Source organism: Schistocerca piceifrons, chromosome 1 (assembly GCF_021461385.2).
Source record: "Schistocerca piceifrons isolate TAMUIC-IGC-003096 chromosome 1, iqSchPice1.1, whole genome shotgun sequence".
In the NCBI taxonomy this organism is placed as follows: domain Eukaryota; kingdom Metazoa; phylum Arthropoda; class Insecta; order Orthoptera; family Acrididae; genus Schistocerca; species Schistocerca piceifrons.
The window spans coordinates 1,213,174,827-1,213,198,760 of record NC_060138.1 but is presented as its reverse complement, the minus strand read 5'-3'; the positions used below and the strand labels follow the sequence as shown (position 1 = coordinate 1,213,198,760).

Sequence of the window (23,934 nt, the reverse complement as noted above, 5' to 3'; positions counted from 1 at the left end):
GATTTAGGACAGGAGATAAGTGAGAATGTAGAGGGTAGGCTGTTGAGGGTCGATGAACCCAGTAGCTGTGACCAGTTGTCACTTGAGAAGGAAACCGACGATAATGGTGAAAGTGGTTTAGCTGTAACTAATGTTATGCCCGGTCTGGAGGCGCAGAATCGCTCAGACTACAGTAATTTGGGTTATGTTCAGCAAACTAAATGTAATGAAGTCGTGCGGTGTTTCGATTTAAAATTAATAGACCGACTGGAAAAGGCAGCTGAAAATGTAATTCAGGAAACCCCTACACACTGTGACCTAAATGTAATGAAGACAGATGTCGATCACTTTAGTTGGAGACAAATCCAAAAGGAACTACTAGATGAATGTGACGAACCACCTGTACAACCTAGAATAAGCCACTCTATAATAATAGTGAATATGTTGGGTATCAATGTACGTTGTCTCTTAGACAGCGGAAGTGAGGTGAGTGCAATATCTCAGTCCTTCTTTGATGCATTACCTGGTAAAAACAAGCTTACAGTAATGAGGGTATCAGGACTAAGAATAATTGGTGCTACTGGCAAGGTTCAAAAACGGTAAAGCAAGAAGCTTTACTACCCTTTAACATTAATGGTAATTTAATTGATCATCCATGTTTAATTGTAAACAATCTCAGTATTGAGGTTTTAATTGGCATAGATTTCTTGTCAAAATATCAGAGTGTTGTTGACTTTGAAGGAAGCCAGTTAAAAATGGTCTTGCCAATAACTGGAGTAATTATAGTCCCTTTTAGTGGTAAACATGTAGTAACTGATGATGGAACTTGGGAGCTGCCTATACGAGTTCTGAAAAATAGGAGGTATTGGGACGAAGGTGTTAATCTTAGTAACAGTAAGCTGAACACAGAAGAAGAAGAAGAAGAAGAAGAAGCAATTATTTTATACAAAATAAAAGCTAAATTGCAGGAAATCTATAAGATTTCAGACAATCAAAAGGAAGAACTGAGACAGGTTCTAAAAAGGCATCATAAAGTATTTTCAGATCGATGTGGCGTGGTCAAAGGTTATGAATGAATGCTGTAGGGAGGAGGTTGTTCTGTAACCTCTACACAGTGTGGCAGCTGTGCAGTCCCAGCTGTGTGAGATCTTCTTTCCATTTCAGGTCTCACTCATTCTTCATCTTTCCTATCCACAAAAATTTCGACCTTTTCTTTCCAGACATGAAAATTTTCTGTCATGGCTATCAAGCCATGAGTTATGTAACCATTCTATCTACCGATTAGTGAAGAAAAATACCTAATGTGACAAACCTAATAGTGACAAACAATAGAGAAGTATGACGTAATGAAGATACAAATGTATTTGAGTAACAATTATGTATAGTACCATGGTAATATAGTAAGTACAAAGTGTTGTTTTATTGGAAATGGTCCACCAAGAGTAATTTAAAAAGATATATGAATTCATGTACAAGCAGGATCTGAAGTGGTAGTTAAACCTAGTATATGCATTAGAGCTAACTAAGAAATAGTAAAAGAGATTGCTTAGTGTTAGGAAAAATATGCAGATAAGTTGTAAGGATAAACTCACCTGGTGTAGCAAGGAAAGGCAGTGTAATAGAATTGAGCAGTGTTTGTGGTTGAGACGTGAAGGACACGTCCCTGAAGTATTTATTAGGTTGGAGCTGGCCATTATTTTAGTGTAGTGTGTGACAGGATACACCTACACGTATTGAGGTTATGAGTTGGAGGCGTGAATGCGACCATAGGTACCCTTATGTTAGATGAGGCAGAGCAGCTCATGGTGTCCTATAGGTTTAAGGAATTTAGCATTACGCTCGTCCATAATTACTTGATGCACTTTAGTGGTAGGTCTGAGAGAGACTACCTGAGGTTTCAGCATCTGATCGAGTGGAAATGGATTGCCATGTGAGCAAACTTATCAGCTGCAGTACACTATGGATATGAAATAAATGTGCTATCCTATGCTTTAGATATTAATAGAGTGAGTTTTAAATAAGTACATACACTAGCAAAGTAAATAAGTAACATACTGACAGACGTGAAACATTATTTTAGCTCAGCATAAATACACTTCAAAGTAAGTAAGTACCTAATTGCAGATGTGGAGCTGACAACAGCAGAGGACCAATAAGTGGATTTAGTAGTCAACTAAACGTAGTGTGTTTTGAACACTCACAACTGCACTATTACCAAAAGTTACTCACATGTACAAAGAAGCTGAAAAAACAACCACTAATCATACTCATACTATCTCTAAGAATTAGGTAATCAAAGATGAGTCAGTTAAGTGCTTAAAATGCAAATGTAAAAGGAATGTACCAAGCATTGGTTCAGTGTTCCGGCCCAGAAATAATAAATTCAGATTAAATATGATTTATGATTGTATGCCTTGAGCATAAAATTTTCTCTTGTAAGTGACTAACGGCGTTTTGAGCCATTTGTTTACCGATTTTATGACAGTTAAGTAACCGTAAGAGAGTAAAATTAAAAAGGTTCTGTTAACTTTGTTCCAGCAAAATATTGGAAGATAAAATGTATATATCCCCATTTCATTGTGATCCACCCATAGATATTAAGTGAACAGAGTCTGAGGCACTCTTTTTGTTTGTTCTACAGGACAAACCAGATTATGGCAGCCTAGTAGCTGCGTGAAAGCGTGGAGTGACTTGGACACTACTCACAGTGACCCCTCCCCTTTCCCCCATGTAATTTAGAGAGAACGAGAAGGACGCACACCATAGCAACTTCCCCTCCTCTACCCTTGCGAATGGAAGTGTAGGACGCCAGCCAAAGCGGCTACAACCACGTGTGTAAAAATTATGTATGAACTTTTCTTTCAGGTTTAGAAAAGACTGCTAAGAGATAATCATCTGTTTATGTATCATGTTATTTTCTTTGAATTTGTGTATGTAAAAATGTATTTAATATATTTAATGGATCTAAGATTTTCATAATTTTTCAATTTGTATGTGTTTGTTTGTCTAAGGCAATATGTATTCCAAAATATTTCATTGACTTTGCTTAAAATTTTGAGTAATGACATTGTTTAAAAAGCAGTGAACATGCCTACAATTTAAATAATTAATGTAGGTAATCAGTTTTCTTTAATGTTTCTACATGTTTATGTTTCAATTTTGATTTTTCATAGGGAGTTAAGCTGTACTCTTGCTTCCCTTTTTGTAATCAAATTTTTTTTTCATTCATTAACATTCATAAACAAAAAAAATTTAAGTAGAGGGTGATGTAGGGAAGCAGCCTACTCACACTGTAGTAAATTCACATCAGTTTCCATTGTGTGCCAGCCAGTCTGCTGTAACTAGCTCTGACGTCATAAATGTTGCGCAATACCTTAAAAGTCAAACAAATGACCTAAAACTTTTCTAGCATGTCAGGAATAATACTAAATTAATGTGTGTTAGATATCAGTTCGATAACTTCAGTCATTTTCGAAATTTGGACGTTTTTCTGAAAAAATCATTGGCGCAACAGAAAAGAGCTAGAGACTTCAAAATTTATATTTAGATTCATCTTTCATAATGATTTAATAAAAACAGTACTTTGGATTTCACAAATTAAGACTTTAGTGGAAATTCATGATTTTCTGGTTTTCGTCTCAAAACTGAAGGAAGCAAGATGGATTAAGTAGGTTAATAAATAAGGCAGGGATGTTTAGATTTAAATAGGTTGGAGGTCCGATATGACTATGAAGATGTGTAAAGTTTCTTTTGAATACCTATAAAATTATAGTGATAGCGGATCTCAAAAGGGCCAGTTCAGATCTCATCTACTGCGTGCAGTGTAATTTAATTAATTCTCTCGCCCAAAATATTTAACTTAGCCACGTCAAAATTTTATTATCAATACTTACCTGCATGCTGAATGCATGTTTAAATTAAGAGCTTTTTCAGCCATCAGCAAAAGAAGCTATAAATTATTGTGTAACTTGAAGTGATGCATTACTAGCCCAGAGGCTAGTCAGGACAGCCGATTTGATCAGGCGTTCCCTTAGCCGTCCGCACCGCGGCTTTATATATAAGAACGCTGCGCGAGGAAGAAAGGCCCCAGTTCTCTCCAGACGCTGAATGACACGCCATCTGTGTCGGGAGCCGCGTCGCATCAGTGTCACTGCTACGAACAGCCTCGGGTGCCGTATTAAGTTACTAGAGATACGCGGAACCATGAAAACATTTCAAGTGAAGTGTTAATTGTGGGATGATTTTCATTATCTAGCTTCAGTTTGCGTATTGTCGTATTTTCACGTGCCGTCGCGGGACAGACATTCTACCAAATATTTAGCGTGGCGTTTGATGAAGTATTTTCATCAAATTATGGCGAGCATTCCTTTCAACATTTAATTCGGACATTTATAGTTGCATCAGCGCATTAGACTCTGAACTGCTCTGTTAGTTAGGTTGTAGGGATACTTGTGTTTTTTATCAGTGAATTTCAGAATATACTCAACTATTTTGGAAAACCGTTTTTGATTAGAAATCCCGGACAATCTCCTAATTCCTCAGAGCTATAAGCTGCAGCTATAATAACATTCTCAGATAAAGTGGGCACTAGGATCTCTAATTACTGGTTCCATGTTTTATTAAATCACTTTCTGGGTGCCAAAAAAAATAAATAGAGAGCCAGTGTTGAGAACGGCGAAAGACAGCATTAACAACATTCTAAAAGCCAGAAACTGATTCAACATGCAAGCATTTATACAGCAAATTCATAAATTTATACAAATATATCCGCCGCCCCACACTTTGTTGAACTTCGTCCTGAAGTGTCGTTGCACTGTTATGACTGACTGATGTGACTGCATTTCAAGCACGACATACGCTTTCTCGGCTCCGGTCGCCATTTTGTCTCACTGCGCTCTTGAGCGCTCTGGCGGCAGTAACCTGAAGTGCGGCTTCAGCCGAACAAAACTTTATGAGTTTTTCTACGTGTCTGTAGTGTGTCGTGGCCATATGTCAATGAATGGAGCTACAGTGAATTTATGAAATCGCTTCAATTATTTGTAATAGCCCTGTAGATGTATTGCAGAGATACTCTGACTATCCCAAGTTCCTTAAATAAATATCTGCAAGGTGATCTTGGGTGGGCTCCAGCTGTTATTCTGATTACACACCATTGTGGAATGTATACTTTTATTTTAATGAATTACCCCAAAACATAATGGCATATGAAAGCAATGAATGGAAATAGGCATAGTAGGGTAATTTACTTATATTTTTATCAACAAAATTTGCGATAACTCTGATAGCATAAGTAGCTGAACATAACCGTTTCTGGAGATCATCAATGTGTTTCTTCCAATTCAATTTCTCATCAATGCACACACCCAGAAATTTTGAATATTCTGCCTTAACAACAGACTTCTGTTCAAAGTCTATATTTATCAATGGTGTTATGCCATTTACTGTACAGAACTCTATTTACTGTGTTTTCTCGAAATTTAGTGAGTGTCCATTTGCAGAGAACCATTCGATAATTTTCTTAAAGATATTATTTACAATTTACTCAGCTAATTGTTGTTTTTTGGATGTGATTACTGTACTTGTATCATCGGCAAAAAGAACTAGCTTTGCATCGTCGTAAGTATAGTTAACTGATCCACCAATTTAATCTTCAACATTCTTCTGTAGTAACACATTTCAAAAGTTAGAATTCTTTTTACCAGGAAATACATGAAATAAAAAGAAATACAGTTTAGAATTTCTTAAAAACTCTGATTGATCACTTTCGAACTCTGTGTCATTGAAAACCAAATCACTAACAAAGCCGCCTTAGAAAGTGGTCTTCTCCAATTTGTTTCATACTTATGGTGACTGGCGTATTGTGACGAGCCAGTTGCTCGGCCACCATTGATCAGACGTTTTCAATTGGTGAGAGAACTGGAGAATGTGCTGGCCAGGGCAGCAGTCGAACATTTTCTGTATCCTGAAAGGCCCGTACAGGACCTGCAACATGCGGTCGTGCATTATCCTGCTGAAATGTAGGGTTTCGCAGGGATCGAATGAAGGGTAGAGCCACGGGTCGTAACACATCTGAAATGTAACGTCCACTGTTCGAAGTACAATCCGACCTTTATCAAAGTCGGAAACGTGATGGTACGCATTTCTCCTCCTTACACGAGGCATAACAGCAACGTTTCACCAGGTAACGCCGGTCAACTGCTGTTCGTGTATGAGAAATCAGTTGTAAACTTCCCTCATGTCAGCACGTTGTAGGCGTCGCCACCGGCGCCAACCTTGTGTGAATGCTCTGAAAAGCTAATCATTTGCATATCACAGCATCTTCTTCCTGTCGGCTAAATTTCTCGTCTGTAGCACGTCATCTTCGTGGTGTAGCAATTTTAATGGCCAGCAGTGTACTAGTTGCTGATCACGGTAGACATTAGTCACTTAGCAGATGGCAGCAGTCGGTAACTTAAGCTTTTCGCATGTGATGCTACGAGTAAATTCGTCCAGGGACATTTTCTGAGAGTTGTGGTACAAGGGGCCTGTGGTCACCGGTGGCTCGTTACAGACTAATAGCGTAATTATGATTACTTCAATTCGCTGTCCCAGTTACTTTTTTTTTCAAAAATGGTTCAAATGGCTCTGAACACTATGGGACTTAACTTCTGAGGTCATCAGTTCCCTAGAACTTAGAACTACTTAAACCTAACTAACCTAAGGACATCACACACATCCATGCCCAAGGCAGGATTCGAACCTGCGACCGTAGCGGTCGTGCGGTTCCACCTTTTTTCAGTGAAAATACTTTAGCTATAATAGTAAGGTCTGTAACATGGAATAATCTGGTTTCTCCTAGATTCGTAGGCCCCCGTGTTCAGATGAAAAAGTGCGGTGTCGGGATTTGCCGTCGCTGCGGGAAGAGCTGAGCATAGCGCCGCCGTGCAGGTTTTCCATTCCATTCAGTGACCCAATACACGAGGCGTATATCGGCCAACTCTTCATCAGTAAAACTATTCGTACTGCTGTGCATCGCTGTCAACGTACAGGTGGAACGGCCGGAAAAACGAAGCAGACACGGAATCGAGCGACGTTACTGCTATCAACACCAAGTGGAGTCAGCGAATGGATCAAGTATGTTTACGAACAAGACACACGGTGCATGCCACAGACATTTAAAACGGTGTGCAGATATTTTCACTGCAGTAGAGATACAAAGATGAATGGAGTGGAAAATGAAACGCAATTCAGTTAGTTTGTAACGAGCCAGCAGGGACGACGCATTTTTGATACCAAAGTACTCAGAAAATATCTCCTAGCGATTCCGAAATTTTGCCAGTGGAGTTCGGTTTTAACTTGTGAATGGCAGTAATATCTACCCAGACCTTGATGAAATATCAGGCTGGATCATGTACTGGCAATTAACTCTTATTGCAGAGATAGGACAAGTGGTGGTACTTCACGAAAAGTAACGTACCGTTCTGACTACAGGATTAATGATTCGCAACAGGAGTTTTCCGTGTCTTGCAACAATTTAAGAGTAACAAAAGAGGGAAGGACCACGAAAGGTCAATAGCAAGTAAAACAAACGTCAACACACGATTCATCTGTGCTACATAAGACTACTACGATGGGTAAAGATAAAGTTTTAACTGTCACCTAGAAATAATAAAGCTAAGTAATTAATGTTATTTGCGTTTGTAGCTGCATCGCTGCAGTCCTGGCGGAAATTGAAATGACTGCACCATAGTACCGTTGCACGTCGCTAAAGGTGCTGAAGCAAAATGCCGCACCCGATTGATGGAGTATAGTTGGGTAATTCGTTTCGTTCATTAGAATGAGAACAAAGCTGTGGCAATCCATGCTATGCTGGTGAAAGTCTGCACCAAACGAACCATAGTATGACCCATTGGTTGGTTCTCACAAAAGCCTCCAGCGTCGTCAAAAAAGTCTGAAAGACGATGAACTAACTTACGGATTCAAATGGTTCAAGCGGCTCTAAGCACTATGGGACTTAACATCTGAGGTCATCAGTCCCCTAGACTAAGATCTACGTAAACCTAACTAACCTAAGGACATCACACACCTCCATGCCCGAGGCAGTATTTGAAGCTGCGGCCGTAGTAGCTGCGTGGTTCCGGGCTGAAGCGCCTAGAACGGCTCGGTCACAAAGGCCGGCGAAGTTCCGCATTATCTCTTTATGAAGAATCGGAAATCGCAACAAATAATGGCTCTGAGCACTATGGGACTTAACATCTCTGGTCATCAGTCCCCTAGAACTTAGAACTACTTAAACCTAACTAACCTAAGGACATCACACACATCCATGCCCGAGGCAGGATTCGAACCTGCGACCGTAGCAGTCGCGCGGTTCCGGACTGAGCGCCTCAACCACTAGACCACCGCGGCCGGCGAAATCGCAACAGAAGTGGCGGCTCTGGTGATCGTAGACCGGCGCAATACATTGTAGGCGGCAGTGAAGAAAGTGAAAACTGTTCCTGGATCAGATTTCAGCGTCTGGCGCGACATTTTGAACAAGACGACGCTCGCCGCCCACTGGTTCTGCGAGTGCTCACACACATTGAGAAAGACAGCCGTACCGAGCCGGCAGTGCCAATCTCAGCTAACACGATTGATGTTTTGACACGCCTGACCGCCTTGGACGAGTGCTGAGTGTATTGCTGTGACCCCAAGACGAAGGAGCAAAGCGAACAGTTGTAACACGGGCACTGACCACCGCCGACAGAGACGAAGAAGACACAACCATCATCGGGCAAGATGCTGTTTTTCAATCTTCTCTTGTGATACAGTTTATACACTACTGGACATTAAAATTGCTACACCACGATGATGACGTTCTACAGACGCGAAATTTAACCGACAGGACGAAGATTCTGTGATATGCAAATGATTAGCTTTTCAGAGCATTCACACAAGGTTGGCGCCGGTGGCGACACCTACAACGTGCTCACGTGAGGAAAGTTTCCAACCGATTTCTCATACACAAACAGCAGTTGACCAGCGTTGCCTGGTGAAACGTTGTTGTGATGCCTCGTGTAAGGAGGAGAAATGCGTACCATCACGTTTACGACGTTGATAAAGATTGGATTGTACCCTATCGCGACTGCGGTTTATCGTATCGCGACACTGCTGCTTGCGTTGGTCGAGATGCAACGACTGTTAGCAGAATATGGAATCCGTGGGTTCGGGAGAGTAATACGGAACGCCGTGCTGGATCCGAACGGCCTCGTATCACTAGCAGTCGAGATGACAGGCATCTTATTCGCATGGCTGTAACGGATCGTGCAGCCACGTCTCGATCCCTGAGTCAACAGATGGGGACGTTTGCAAGACAACCATCTGCACGGACAGTTCGACGACGTTTGCAGCAGCATGGACTATCAGCTCGGAGACCATGGCTGCGATTACCCTTGACGCTGCATCACAGACAGGAGCGTCTGTGATGGTGTACTGAACAACGAACGTGGGTGCACGAATGCCAAAACGTAATTTTTTTGGATGAATACAGGTTCTGTTTACAGCATCATAATGATCGCATCCGTGTTTGGCGACATCGCGGTGAACGCACATTGAAAGCGTGTATTCGTCATCGCCATACTGGCGTATCATCCGGCGTGATGGTAGGGGGTGCCTTTGGTTACACGTCTCGGTCACCTCTTGTTCTCATTGACGGCACTTTGAACAGTCGACGTTCCATTTCATATGTGTTACGACTCTTGGCTATACCCTTCATTCGATCCGTACGAAACCCTACATTTGAGCAGGATAATGCACGACCGCATGTTGCAGGTCCTGTACGGGCCTTTCTGGATACAGAAAATGTTCGGCTGCTGCCCTGGCCAGCACATTCTCCATATCTCTCACCAACTGAAAACGTCTGGTCGACGGTGGCCGAGCAACTGCCTCGTCACAGTACGCCAGTCACTGCTGTTGATGAACTGTGGTATCGTGTTGAAGCTGCATGGGAGGCTGTACCTGTACACGCCACCCAAGCTCTGTTTGACTCAATGCCCAGGCATACCAAGATCGTTATTACGGACAGAGGTGGTTGTTCTGGGTACTGATTTATCTGGATCTATGCACCCAAATTGCGTGAAAATGTAATCACATGTCAATTCTAGTATAATATATTTTTCCAATGAATACCCGTTTATCATCTGCATTTCTTGCTGGTGTAGTAATTTTAATAGCCAGTAGTGTAGCTATGAGGGGCAAACAGTCACCGGAGCATTCTATAGCAATCTTCCAACGAGATTACTGTGAAGACCAAGCATTGTGGGAAGCTGTCCAAGGTTGTGTTTTCACTCCACGACAATGCTGCAGCTCCTTCTGCACAGGATTCACACGTACTAGTGTCTCGGGGTATCAAATTTTGCCTCGTCCCTCCGTGGCAGTCAGTGCCCTCTTCTCCTTTCCTCAGATGAAAAAAAGTGTTGCATGAAAGGCTTTACCAGAACGAGGATATAATATTCGAGGTGGAACGTTTCCTGAACAGCCAGACTGCAGAATACTAGAGCTTTTAACACAATATCGTCCGTCCCTGGGAAAAAATAAAGCATTGAAGAATGAATGAGTGGAGAAGCTGTCCCAGCCTGATTTCTTCGGGGTGAAGAGAACTTTGACTCTATTTCGTACATGTATCAATGAGGAATGTTGCATACCAAGGACTTGCACGGCTGATAGATGAGAAATAAAATGAAGCGTAAGTCAGAATTTACCTATATGGCATAGAGAGTGAGTAGTATACACCAGGATAAAATTGCACCTGCAGTAATTCTAGTATGAAAAAAAAAATCGACTCAGGGAAGGGTTTGACTCGAGAGTGACGACATAGAGGTGTGAAACGAGGACCACAGGAAAAAAAAAAACCTTCAGTGGAACTTGCAAATAGCGGGGTATTGCCTGTTCAAGATAACAATCAATAGGGCTTCGCCAAGTCCATGGCGCAATGCGGGCTTTCCAAATAATAAATGATGATGTGGTGTGATGGTGCGGCCCAATTGCGGGTATTCAAATAATAATGAAATGATGTGACCCTCAACTACGTACCCTCTGACTCAGAGTTGAAATATTAAAAGTTTTGGCTGGTTTCGTTGTCTAGGGGCTGGGATACGTAGTTGCCGAATTACAGGCCAAATACTCCTGAGTCTACAGTATACAATATGAATAGACACATGAATCGAATGGTCGAGGGTTCCCATCACTCGGCAATTGCGAATTTTGATTGTTACACAGAACTTTATAAATGAGAGATTGCAAATAAATAAAATCTGCAGGTGCTTTTCTTAACGACTTTAAATGATGAGTACGATAGTAGATGTACGTATAAGAATGGCGTTTATTATTACCAAACACTTATTGTTGTCTATGGTCCAGCAATGAAATAAAATATAAGTTGAATAACAGGGAAACAATAGATTCCTACTTCACGTAATTGGTTATGAACAACAACACAGCTCGCGAGATATTCACTTCTAAACGCTACCACGCACACAACTGCTTCACTCTCCAAATCTTTCCCGCGACTGTGTGTCCATTGCACCGTACTGTCCAGGACTCCCTGTGTCCTGTGCGACTGTCCGTCAAGCCGCCCTGTTCAGAACTGCCCCTCCATTCACTTCGGTAGTCGCCTCCCTTAGTAACTAGCGCTGTGATTGGCGATAGCGCTCCTATCATGGCTCCAAGCCAACACACACTCACAGACATTTTGAAACACATACGAAATGCTGGATTTACATTTAAATAACTTGAAATTAAATAAATATTCCTACGGCTGGACCATAAAAACGCTCTAACACGCATTATTAAATACATAAACAAATTAAATAAACGTATATCAAAGGAACAGAACAGTAGTAAGCCAGTAGCCTAATGTCTCCGTGCTTTCTAAAACACAGTAAACGATTGACCAATTTCTTCATGAATAGTCTATATCGGATAGAAACATTTTTTTTTTTTTTAAAAACCACGTTTCATTCCTTCACCTAAGGGGAGAAGGCGGGCTGTTTTAAGGCTTATCTCAGTCCCCTTCATCAGCCAGACGTTTACACCTTTATTTTATTTATTGTACATAACTTATATTTTTGAGTACATGCTATACATAATATTGTTTTTTTTGTTCATTAACATATAAATAAGTGATTGGTAACATTACAAATTAAGTTAATTGAAATATAAATAAAAATAGATAAGTGATGTATCATTGAGTAATGGTTTACATTTTTGTTTTCCTGCTATCTTGTGCAGGAGTGTTGTGTGTTGTGGTGTTCGTACTTTTGTGTTTTCGCTTACTTCTACGTTACAGGTTCTGCTTTCCTGTTACTACAGTACTCGAAGTTGGGTATTACAATATTTTCCTTAGTCTATGATTGTTTTTGTTCTCTTTTGTTATGTTTTATGTGTGTTGATTCTGTGTTTTTATGTATGATACTTGTGTGTTTTGTGCGGTGTGGAGCCGTTACGGTGTTTTGGGTATGGGTTTTGGTGCGTTATACTTCATGTCATGGGCTTTTGTTATGGTCTTTCGTCTAAGTGAGGTGGGTTTGTTTCAGGATGAGTCAGTTGTGTCATTGTTGGTGCTAGGTCGGGGAATATTTTGGAGCTGTTTTGAGATACTATACGCGCTGGATAGATGTATTTAAATTTTGGTCGTCGTGTCGTTGGTGGTTTGTTTGTCAGTATGTCTTCCATGTCGGGTCTTTTGTGGAGGATATGGGATCCATATCTTGCTCTGAGTTTGGCGAGCCTTGTCTGGAGTGGTGTCATGTCTGTGGATAGAAACAAAGACATAGATGAATAAATATTTTTGTAACCATGCTGCTACCGCTTTTTGGTGTAACTGTGGAGTATTTATGGCGTTATGCGATCGATATTAATCGGCCACTTTGACCTTCAATATCTCATGTATTATTCAAGTTAGATGTCTGTAATTTATACCAATTTAACGTTTACACTAATAGCTTTTTAAAGACACGTCGATCGACAAAATCGAATGCACCGTTTAGATTTTGGAAATTCGTTCTGGGTGTTACTTGTATAATTTGCAGTCAGTTACTAAACTTTAAACTAATAAAGATATTGAAAATCTGATTACACCATCAGAATCATGCAAATAATGGTAATGCACATGTTTCTTTTTGAGGTATCGTGATTCATCCGGCTTCTATTAATTTCTATACGAACTGTGAAATGTCCGCCATTATGGTTTCACAAATTCCGCCACTCCCGGCATGTCTCCTTCATCGACACAGCGTCACCAACGGAATTCCCAGCCACGCTGTCCGCCTGGACCTCGGCTAACGTCCGGCACCACACGGCCGCCGACGAGCAGCGGCTCGCCGAGAGGCCCCAGCTCGGCCACTCCAACTCCGAACTTAGAATACATTCAGGGCGCCACAAGTAGCCCGTTACCTCACGTGAGGAAATACTGACCCTACGACTTATCTTAGAAGCTAGATTAAGAAAAGGCAAACCTACGTTTCTAGCATTCGTAGATTTAGAGAAAGCTTTTGACAATGTTGACTGGAATACTCTCTTTCAAATTCTGAAGGTGGCAATGGAAAAATACAGAGAGCGAAAGGCTATTTACAGTTTGTACAGAAAGCGGATGACAGTTACAAGAGTCGAAGGACATGAAAGGGAAGCAGTGGTTGGGAAGGGAGTGAGACAGGTTTGTAGCCTGTCCCCGATGCTATTCAATCTGTATATTGAGCAAGCAGTAGAGGAAACAAAAGAAAAGTTCGGAGTAGGTATTAAAATCCATGGAGAAGAAATAAATTCTTTAAGGTTCGCCGATGACATTGTAATTGTGTCAGAGACAGCAAAGGACTTGGAAGAGCAGTTGAACGGAATGGACAGTGTCTTGAAAGGAGGGTATAAGATGAACATCAACAAAAGCAAAACGAGGATTATGGAATGTAGTCGAATGATGCTGAGGGAAATGAGACACTTAAAGTAGTAAAGGAGTTTTGCTATTTGGGGAGCAAAATAACTGATGATGGTCGAAGTAGAGAGGATATAAAATGTAGACTGGCAATGGCAAGGAAAGCGTTTTATGAAGAAGAGAAATTTGTTAACATCGAGTATAGATTTAAGTGTCAGCAAGTCGTTTCTGAAAGTATTTGTATGGAGTGCAGCCATGTATGGAAGTGAAACGTGGACGTTAAATAGTTTGGACAAGAAGAGAATAGAAGCTTTCGAAATGTGGTGTTACAGAAGAATGGTGAAGATTAGATGGGTAGATCACGTAACTAATGAGGAAGTATTGAATAGAATTGGGGAGAAGAGGAGCTTGTGGCACAACTTGACTAGAAGAAGGGATCGGTTGGTAGGACATGTTCTGAGGCAACAAGGGATCACCAATTTAGTATTAGAGGGCAGCGTGGAGGGTAAAAATCGTAGAGGGAGACCAAGAGATGAATACACTAAGCAGATTCAGTAGGATGTAGGTTGCAGTAGGTACTGGGAGATGAAGAAGCTTGCACGGGTTAGAGTAGCATGGAGAGCTGCATCAAACCAGTCTCAGGACTGAAGACAACAACAACAACAACAACCTCACAGTAGTATACTCCAGGATAAAATTGCACCTGCAAGAACTCTAGTTCGAAAAAAAAAAAAAAAAAAACGACTCGGAAGAATTTGACTCGAGAGTGGCGGCACAGAGGTATGAAACGAGGAAGACAAAAAAAAAAAAAAAAAAAAAAGACTTCAGTAGAACTTGCGAATAGCGAGGTATTGCCTGTTGAGGATAACAATCATAGGGCTTCACCAAGTCCACGGCACAAGGAAAATTACGTATCCATATTTTAAGAAAATCTCATTTCAGAATCAGTCAGTAATTAGACAGTAGGTAACATTAATACATCAAGTAAATATGAAAAGAGACAAAGTAACGGGCATCTTCTGAGGTCCAGAAAGAGATTTTTCACTCTGCAGAGGAGTGCGCGGTGATATGAAACCTCTTGGTAGATTAAAACTGCGTGTCGGACCGAGACTCGAACTCGGGACCTTTGCCTTTCGCGGGCAAGTGCTCTACCAACTGAGCTACCCAAGCACGATTCACTCTCCGTACTCACAGCCTTACTTCTGCCAGTACCTCGTCTCCTACTCTCCAAACATTACAGAAGCTCTCCTGCGAACCCTGAAGAACTAGCACTCCTGAATGAAAGGACATTGCGGAGACATAGCTTAGCCACAGCCTGGGGGATGTTTCCAGAATGAGATTTTTCACGCTGCAGCGATGTCTCCGCAATATCCTTTCTTTCAGGAGTGCTAGTTGTGCAGGGTTCGCAGGAGAACTTCTGTAAAGTTTGGAAGGCACGAGACGAGGTACTGGCAGAAGTAAAGCTGTGAGGACGGGGCGTGAGTCGTGCTTGGGTATCTCAGTTGGTAGAGCACTTGCCCGCGAAAGGCAAAGGTCCCGAGTTCGAATCTCGGTCCGGGACACAGTTTTAATCTGCCACGAAGTTTCATCTTGTGAGGTGCGCACAATTGACACTAGACACGAGAGAGCAGGTGCTACTACTGAGTAGTGAGCGCCAGCAGATTTGCTACTATAGAGTCGAGAGCTGAGGCAGCGCCAGCAGTTGGTGTGGTGGTGTTACTGACCGGTGAGGGCGAGCAGGCGGCGTCGCAGGTCTCTGATCTGCGCCGTCAGCCGCTCCACCTCGGCCCGCGTCTCCTCCTGCAGGCTCAGCTGCTGCTGCTGCTGCTGCTGCTGCGAGGCGGAGGACCCTGCAACACGCGGACACGGTGGTACAGCCTGGGCCACGCAGGCGCCGCTGCGGAAACGGCTTCTACCGTGCAGGTGACGTTGGTGCCAACTCGCTGCGAAATGCGCAGGGCCTGGCAGGAGAACAGCGCCTGGGGCAAAGATTACTGTCTGGCTGTAAACATGGGGGACTGTAATGTTACGTATGTAAATAGTACAATATATCCGATATTTCACTGAGTGATTAGTGACGGTAGTCAGTCATCATTTGGCTAGGACGTTGTTTCAGTGTGGAGCGACTTAAGGGGCAATTATCACGTAAATCTAGCTCTAAGGTTAGCAGATGCAACGCATATTTATTGTAAAGATCACAAGGAAGTTCAAATACTGTAGTTAGTGAGGAGCTGCAAGTTGTGAGGTGTCAAGCCACAAAAGATATAAAATTTCAATTATAAAAGACAATTTTATTATTTTAAAGGGTATTCCAAATACAGGGTGGAGCAATTGAAACTGGCCTGCAGAACAGAGTTGCAGGGTACGAAGAAACACAGCATTGGAAAGGAAATACAAAAAAATGGTTCAAATGCCTCTGAGCACTATGGGACTTAACAGCTGTGGTCATCAGTCCCCTAGAACTTAGAACTACGTAAACCTAACTAACATAAGGACATCACACACATCCATGCCCGAGGCAGGATTCGAACCTGCGACCGTAGCAGCCGCGCGGTTCCGGACTGCGCCCCTCGAACCGCGAGACCACCGCGGCCGGTGAAAGGAAATACAGTTCTAACCTGATTACAGCAGGTGTTGAAAGTGACCACCATTCATCTCTTGGCACTTTTGGGCCCTGTCCAGGAAGTTGCTGAAAGCGGATCAAAGCTGGCCTTCTGGAACTGGTGAAATCTCACCCCAAACATTCTGTTGCAGTTCTTGAAGGGTTGTTGCTATACACCTTAGACTTGAGGGCTCCCTACATAAAGCAGTCACACACTGACAGATCAGGTGATCTGTGTGGCCAGCTAAGGCCACTAGGAGAGGGTCCTCTTCTAACAACTCTGTCAGGTGTGAAGATTGTGTAAATGTGCTCCACGGCCCGGCCGGTTGTATGGTCAGTTCCTCCATTCAGTTGGGGTGTGGTTACATGCATACATGGACGTCCAGTGGTATCCGTTCGTCCGGCTCACTTTTATTTGTGCTACCCTCTAGTTACGTCTTTGTGTAACATGTAAGGTGTAAAAAATTCAAACGAGTGCAAGCAAATGAACAGTAAAATTTTAGAATTAGGAATTGTACGATTTATCCTAAAATATCAAACCACTGAGTTTCTATTTGAACAGAACACGTAAAGAGTACTATGAACTTCACTGAAGCGCCAAAGATACTGGTATTAGCGTGAGTATTCAAATACAGAGACATGTAAACAGAGAGAATACGGCGCTGCTGTCGGCAACGGTTATATAAGACAAGAAATGTTTGCCGCAGTTGTTAGATCGGTTACTGCTGCTATCAAGATTTAAGTGTTACAGTTGACGGATCTATACGGTTTACGAAGATTCTAGTGCTCTTTCTGAAACAGTCGTCAAACCTTGAACGTGTTTAGAACAAAAACAAAATATTACTACATAACTACGGTTTAGTTTTCTGGCAATTGTTGCAGTGTTTATTCAAATTTCATTTTATTACATCGTACACATTAAGTTATACTGTGGTTTGCTGAAAACAACTTAATTATTGTAACATGTACAACAATAGATAATTATACACTGCTACCTTGTGTGTTAAACGACCTGGAATAAAAACGCAAGGGCAGGTCTTGGTCAAACGACTATAAATAAATAGATAAGTTCATTTTAGATGCTGAAGTTAAACGGATTGAATGAATGGGCCATTAGTGTATGAACAAGGGAAACCGATGTGGTATGGGTTATGAAACACTTTAAGCTGAACCTATTACGAATAATATTATTTCCACCTTTTCTGTATCTCAGTTTTGTTTTTTATGGTGTGAATATCTCAGAAAGTTATTACGTGCTATAATGTGCTTTAAAGCGGTCATGAAGCACTAGATTGAAAACATACGTTTTAAAACGTTAATTTGTTTTCTGTCGTTACTAATTCATTTTGTTCACCATCAGATAACTGCATTGGTAATTTAGTGCAACTATCTTGGGGCTAACAAAATGTTCGGGACTAGTAACTACAAAAAATAATTAAACATTTTAAAAGTGTTATCAGTTTACTGGTTGGTAGCTGTTTTGAAACGTATACATCATACCACCACTATGTCCTCCAAATGCAATTTACAGAAAAAATAGCTTTTTCCGCAATAAGTTAGATGGGTAGGTCAATGAGCAAATGTCAGGGTCCAAGTGCAAAAGGTTCAGGGATCGATTTGTTATGTCATTTATAGCATCTTCCTCTTCTTCTCCTTCACTTCATGTTTTAGGCACATTGGCCATTATGGTAGTACATTTCTCGTACGTTTCTTCTTACATTTCTCCTTCCTCCCCCCCCCCCCCCACGGTCTACATGTTTGCTTTATTTTGTCTTGTTTGGCTTTATTTTTTCGTTTAGATTATGTACAGGGTGATTCAAAAAGAATACCACAACTTTAAAAATGTGTATTTAATGAAAGAAACATAATATAACCTTCTGTTATACATCATTACAAAGAGTATTTAAAAAAGTTTTTTTTCACTCAAAAACAAGTTCAGAGATGTTCAATATGGCCCCCTCCAGACACTCGAGCAATATCAACCCGATACTCCAACTCGTTCCACACTCTCTGTAGCATATCAGGCGTAACAGTTTGGATAGCTGCTGTTATTTCTCGTTTCAAATCATCAATGGTGGCTGGGAGAGGTGGCCGAAACACCATATCTTTAACATACCCCCATAAGAAAAAATCGCAGGGGGTAAGATCAGGGCTTCTTGGAGGCCAGTGATGAAGTGCTCTGTCACTTGGTGCCTGGCGGCCGATCCATCGCCTCGGGTAGTTGATGTTCAGGTAGTTACGGACACATAAGTGCCAATGTGGTGGCGCTCCATCCTGCTGAAATATGAATTGTTGTGCTTCTTGTTCGAGCTGAGGGAACAGCCAGTTCTCTAACATCTACAGATACTGTAGTCCAGTTACAGTAGCACCTTTGAAGAAAAAGGGACCAAAAACTTTATTGGCTGAAATGGCACAGAAAAAGTTCACCTTAGGCGAGTCACGTTCATACTGAGTTGTTTCCCGCGGATTCTCAGTGCCCCATATACAGACATTGTGACGGTTGACTTTCCTGTTAGTGTGGAAAGTTGCTTCATCACTAAACACAATCTTTGAAACGAAAGATTCATCTGTTTCCATTTGAGCAAGGATAAAATCACAGAAATCGATTCTTTTAATCTTATCAGCTGCAGACAGTGCTTGAACCAATTTCAGACGATAAGTTTTCATAACTAACCTTTTTCGTAGGACTCTCCATACAGTTGATTGTGGAGTCGATTTTCCTGGGCTGCGAACAAATGCTTGCTGGATGCGTGCTACATTTTCATCACTCGTTCTCGGCTGTCCAGAACTTTTCCCTTTGCACAAACACCCATTCTCTGTAAACTGTTTATACCAACGTTTAATACACCACCTGTCAGTAGGTTTAACACCATACTTCGTTCGAAATGCACGCTGAACAACTGTCGTCGATTAACTTCTGCCGTACTCAGTAACACAAAAAGCTTTCTGTTGAGCGGTCGCCATCTTAGCATCAACTGACGCTGGCGCCTAGTCAACAGCGCCTCAAGCGAACAAATTTACAACTAAATGAAACTTTATAGCTCCCTTAATTCGCCGACAGATAGTGCTTAGCTCTGTCTTTTGTCGTTGCAGAGTTTTAAATTCCTAAAGTTGTGGTATTCTTTTTGAATCACCCTGTATTTCTAAATCTTTCCTTGTACTCTCGTTTCTTTTACGTTCGAAATACAATATGCGGAAACACGCTTCACAACAAGAATTGCAGTTATTCTCATTACGTCACATTCGTTAGCCCCACTATCTGCCAGTTTTCAACGTAGCCTAGACCTTGGGCTAAGCTAGAGATCAGTGTGTCACCACAACTTACATTCCGAAAGACAGACATAAAATAAATATTGACTGTGTCCGGATTAACCACTGTTTGCACATGTATGAATTCATACATCATTAAGTCAGGGTTGAATTCCGACGACAGGTATCGATAAAGTCAACCGACCCTTTATTTCATCTCTAGCAATGATTAGTTAAAGTGAAGACATCCAGGATGCACTTTAGTTTAGAGTCCACTCTGAATTGTCAGTCCTCTATGACCGGCTGGTTAAGTCATTTCAGAGGACGGAGGAGGTGAACAGTGTACCGCGTGCAACGTTTTATACAGGGTGTTACAAAAAGGTACGGCCAAACTTTCAGGAAACATTGCTCACACACAAATAAAGAAGAGATGTTATGTGGACATGTGTCCGCAAACGCTTAATTTCCATGTTAGAGCTCATTATAGTTTGTTCTTCCACCTACGCTCAATGGAGCACGTTATCATGATTTCATAGGTGATACTCTACCTGTGCTGCTAGAACATGTGCCTTTACAAGTACGACACAACATGTGGTTCATGCACGATGGAGCTTCTGCACATTTCAGACGAAGTGTTCGTACGCTTCTCAACAACAGATTCGGTGACCGATGGATTGGTAGAGGAGGACCAATTCCACGGCCTCCACACTCTCCTGACCTCAATCCTCTTGACTTTCATTTATGGGGGCATTTGAAAGCTCTTGTCTACGCAACCCTGGTACCAAATGTAGAGACTCTTCGTGCTCGTATTGTGGACGGCTGTGATACAATACGCCATTCTCCAGGGCTGCATCAGTGCATCAGGGATTCCATGCGACGGAGGGTGGATGCATGTATCCTCGCTAACGGAGGACATTTTGAACATTTCCTGTAACAAAGTGTTTGAAGTCACGCTGGCACGTTCTGTTGCTGTGTGTTTTCATTCCATGATTAATGTGATTTGAAGAGAAGTAATAAAATGAGCTCTAACATGGAAAGTAAGCGTTTCCGGACACATGTCCACATAACATATTTTCTTTCTTTGTATGTGAGGAATGTTTTCTGAAAGTTTGGCCGTACCTTTTTGTAACACCCTGTATTTTATGTGTCATGTTCCGTAGCACCAAGTTGAGGAGCAAGTCTCCATGATCATGGAATGAGTCAGTACGTGAAATTGTAACAGAGGAGTAACGATAGATAAAATGAAACGGTATGAATCCTATGCAATCCCTAAGTTTAAATAACATAATCAACAACGTAACACAGAAATTGGCTTATTTTTTAATTTTTCGAGGAGTTTCTCGGAAGAATAGATCACTGCTGATTAGATTAGATTAGATTTACTTTCATTCCAATTGATCCGTAGTGAGGAGGTCCTCCAGGATGTGGAACATGTCAGAAAAACAACAATACATGACAAATATTTAAACTAAAACAAATAAGCTAATGTACCATTCCACAGGTCCCAAGTGGAATGATCGTCATTTTTTAATGAACACTAAGAGTCATTTTACAAATACTATTGCACTGAATTTAAAATAAAAAAGTTTTATATTTATTTATAAGGTAAGAAACATGTAATACAACTACTGTAATACTTATTTACAATGAACACATTACTGCACTGAAATGGTGCAGAAGTTCGATTATACTTATACTTACACACACACACACACACACACACACACGACACACACACAAATTTTCAGTGAACACATTACTGCACTGAAATTGTGCAGAAGTTATGTTGTACTTATATACAAATCAGTTGGTTTTCCTCAGAAATTCATCAATGGAGTAGAAGGAGTTGGCCACCAATAAATCCTTTAGGCTTCTCTTAAACTGAATTTCATTGGTTGTTAAGCTTTTTATGGCTGCTGGCAAGTTATTGAAAATGTGTGTTCCTGAATAATGCACACCTTTTTGTACAAGACTAAGTGACTTTAAATCCTTGTGAAGATTATTCTTATTTCTAGTATTGATTCCATGAATTGAGCTGTTGGTTTGAAAAAGTGATATATTTTTAATGACAAATTTCATTAAGGAATAAATATATTGGGAAGCTGTAGTTAGTATCCCTAGTTCCCTAAACAGGCTTCTGCAGGATGTTCTTGAGTTCACACCACATATAATTCTTACTGCACGTTTTTGTGCCCGGAAAACTTTAGCTTGGCTTGATGAATTACCCCAGAAAATAATCCCATATGACATTATGGAATGAAAGTAAGCATAGTATGCCAGCTTTTTCATTTTTATATCCCCTATGTCTGACAAAATTCGCATTGCAAACAGAGATTTGTTAAGACGCTTCAGCAGTTCTGTGGTGTGCTCCTCCCAGTTGAATTTATTATCAAGCTGTAATCCCAAGAATTTAACACCGTCCACTTCTTCTATCTTCTTGTCATCATATGTTAGACATATACTCTTGGGACACCCCTTACAAGTTCTGAACTGCATGTAGTGTGTTTTTTCAAAGTTTAGTGACAAAGAATTGGCTAGGAACCAGTGATTAATGTCTACAAATATTTTATTGGCTGATCTTTCTAAGACTACACTTGATTTGCTATTTATTGCAATGTTTGTATCATCAGCAAACAAAACAAACTTGGCATCTGGTAATGTTACTGATGAAAGGTCATTGATATACACAAGAAAAAGTAAGGGCCCCAAAATGGAACCTTGTGGGACACCACATGTAATTAGTTCCCAGTTGGATGATGCCTGATAGCTTGATACATGTCTCTTTCCTAATAACACCCTTTGTTTCCTGCCAGAGATATAAGATTTGAACCATTTTGCAGCATTTCCTGTTACACTATAATATTCTAGTTTACTTAAAAGGATATTGTGATTTACACAGTCAAATGCCTTTGACAGATCACAAAATATACCAGTTGCCTGCAATTTTTTGTCTAATGAATTAAGTACATTTTCACTGTAAGTGTAGATAGCCTTCTCAATATCAGAACCTTTTAGAAATCCAAACTGTGACTTTGACAGTATGTTATTTGAGATAAGATGGTTATAAAGACGACTGTACATTACTTTTTCGAAAATTTTTGAGAATGCTGGCAACAGTGAAATTGGACGGAAATTTGATGCTATTTCTTTATCTCCCTTCTTAAACAGTGGCTTAACTTCAGCATATTTCAGCCATTCGGGAAATATTCCACTGATAAACGACTGGTTACACAGATAGCTTAATATGTTACTTAGCTCAGAATCACATTCTTTAATTAACTTTGTTGATATTTCATCATACCCACTAGATGTTTTTGATTTTAAAGATTTTATGATGGACATTATTTCTGTTGGGGTAGTGAGGGTCAAATTCATATTATGGAAGTTACTTGAAATGTCTGGTCTAAGGTAATCCATAGCAGCATCTACCGAACCTGACAACCCCATCTTTTCAGTAACAGTTATAAAATGTTTGTTAAAAAGTTCTGCAACACTATACACATCTGTCACCAATGCATCATTTACTCTTAATGCTATTTGTTCCTCTTCATGTCTGGTTCTACCGGTCTCCTCCTTCACTATATCCCATATTGTCTTTATTTTGTTATCTGATATGACTATCTTTTCCTTGTAATATATTTGCTTTGACATCCGTATTACAGTCTTTAATATTTTGCAGTATTTCTTATAATGTGCTATAGCATCAACATTGGAAATGTTTCGGATTGACAGATACAGTTTTCTTTTTGTTTTACAAGATACCCCTATTCCTCGAGTAATCCATGGCTTCTTTGTAGACTTTGCTCTAACCTTGGTAAGTTTTGGGGGAAAGCAGTGTTCAAATAAGGTAAGCACTTTATTAGCAAAAATGTTATATTTTTCATTCATGCCATGAGCACTGTAAACATCAGTCCAGTGAATGTCTCTGAGGAGTGTCCTAAAATAATCAATTTTTGGCTTACTGATTACCCTCTTGAGCTCAGATTTAACAGATTTTATATCCTGTTCAGTATTAACATTTAACAGAAGGAACTGCATGTCATGGTCTGAGAGGCCATTGACTATTGGTTTTGTAATATAATTTTGTTCATTTGACTTTTCTATAAAGATATTATCAATGGCTGTTTGTGAGCAAGTGGTTATCCTAGTGGGGAACTTTACTGTGGGAATTAAGTTGAATGATAGTGTTACTAACTCAAATAGGTTCTTATTGGGAGAGTCT

General features: G+C 40.8%; 1 protein-coding gene and 1 non-coding gene across 2 annotated transcripts in view; both read right to left on the bottom strand.

Annotated features, from left to right (window-relative positions):
* The window catches only part of LOC124779465 (chondroitin sulfate N-acetylgalactosaminyltransferase 2-like), a 395,654-nt gene that overhangs the window by 212,200 nt on the left and 159,520 nt on the right, over positions 1-23,934 (bottom strand). Inside the window, exon 3 of the mRNA XM_047253713.1 lies at positions 15,586-15,711. Within this exon, the coding sequence (XP_047109669.1) occupies positions 15,586-15,711 (126 nt within the window). The remainder of the gene's footprint in view (positions 1-15,585; positions 15,712-23,934) is intronic.
* On the bottom strand, positions 14,955-15,031 carry Trnas-cga. The gene has a single exon. It is a non-coding gene; the product is annotated as a tRNA-Ser (tRNA).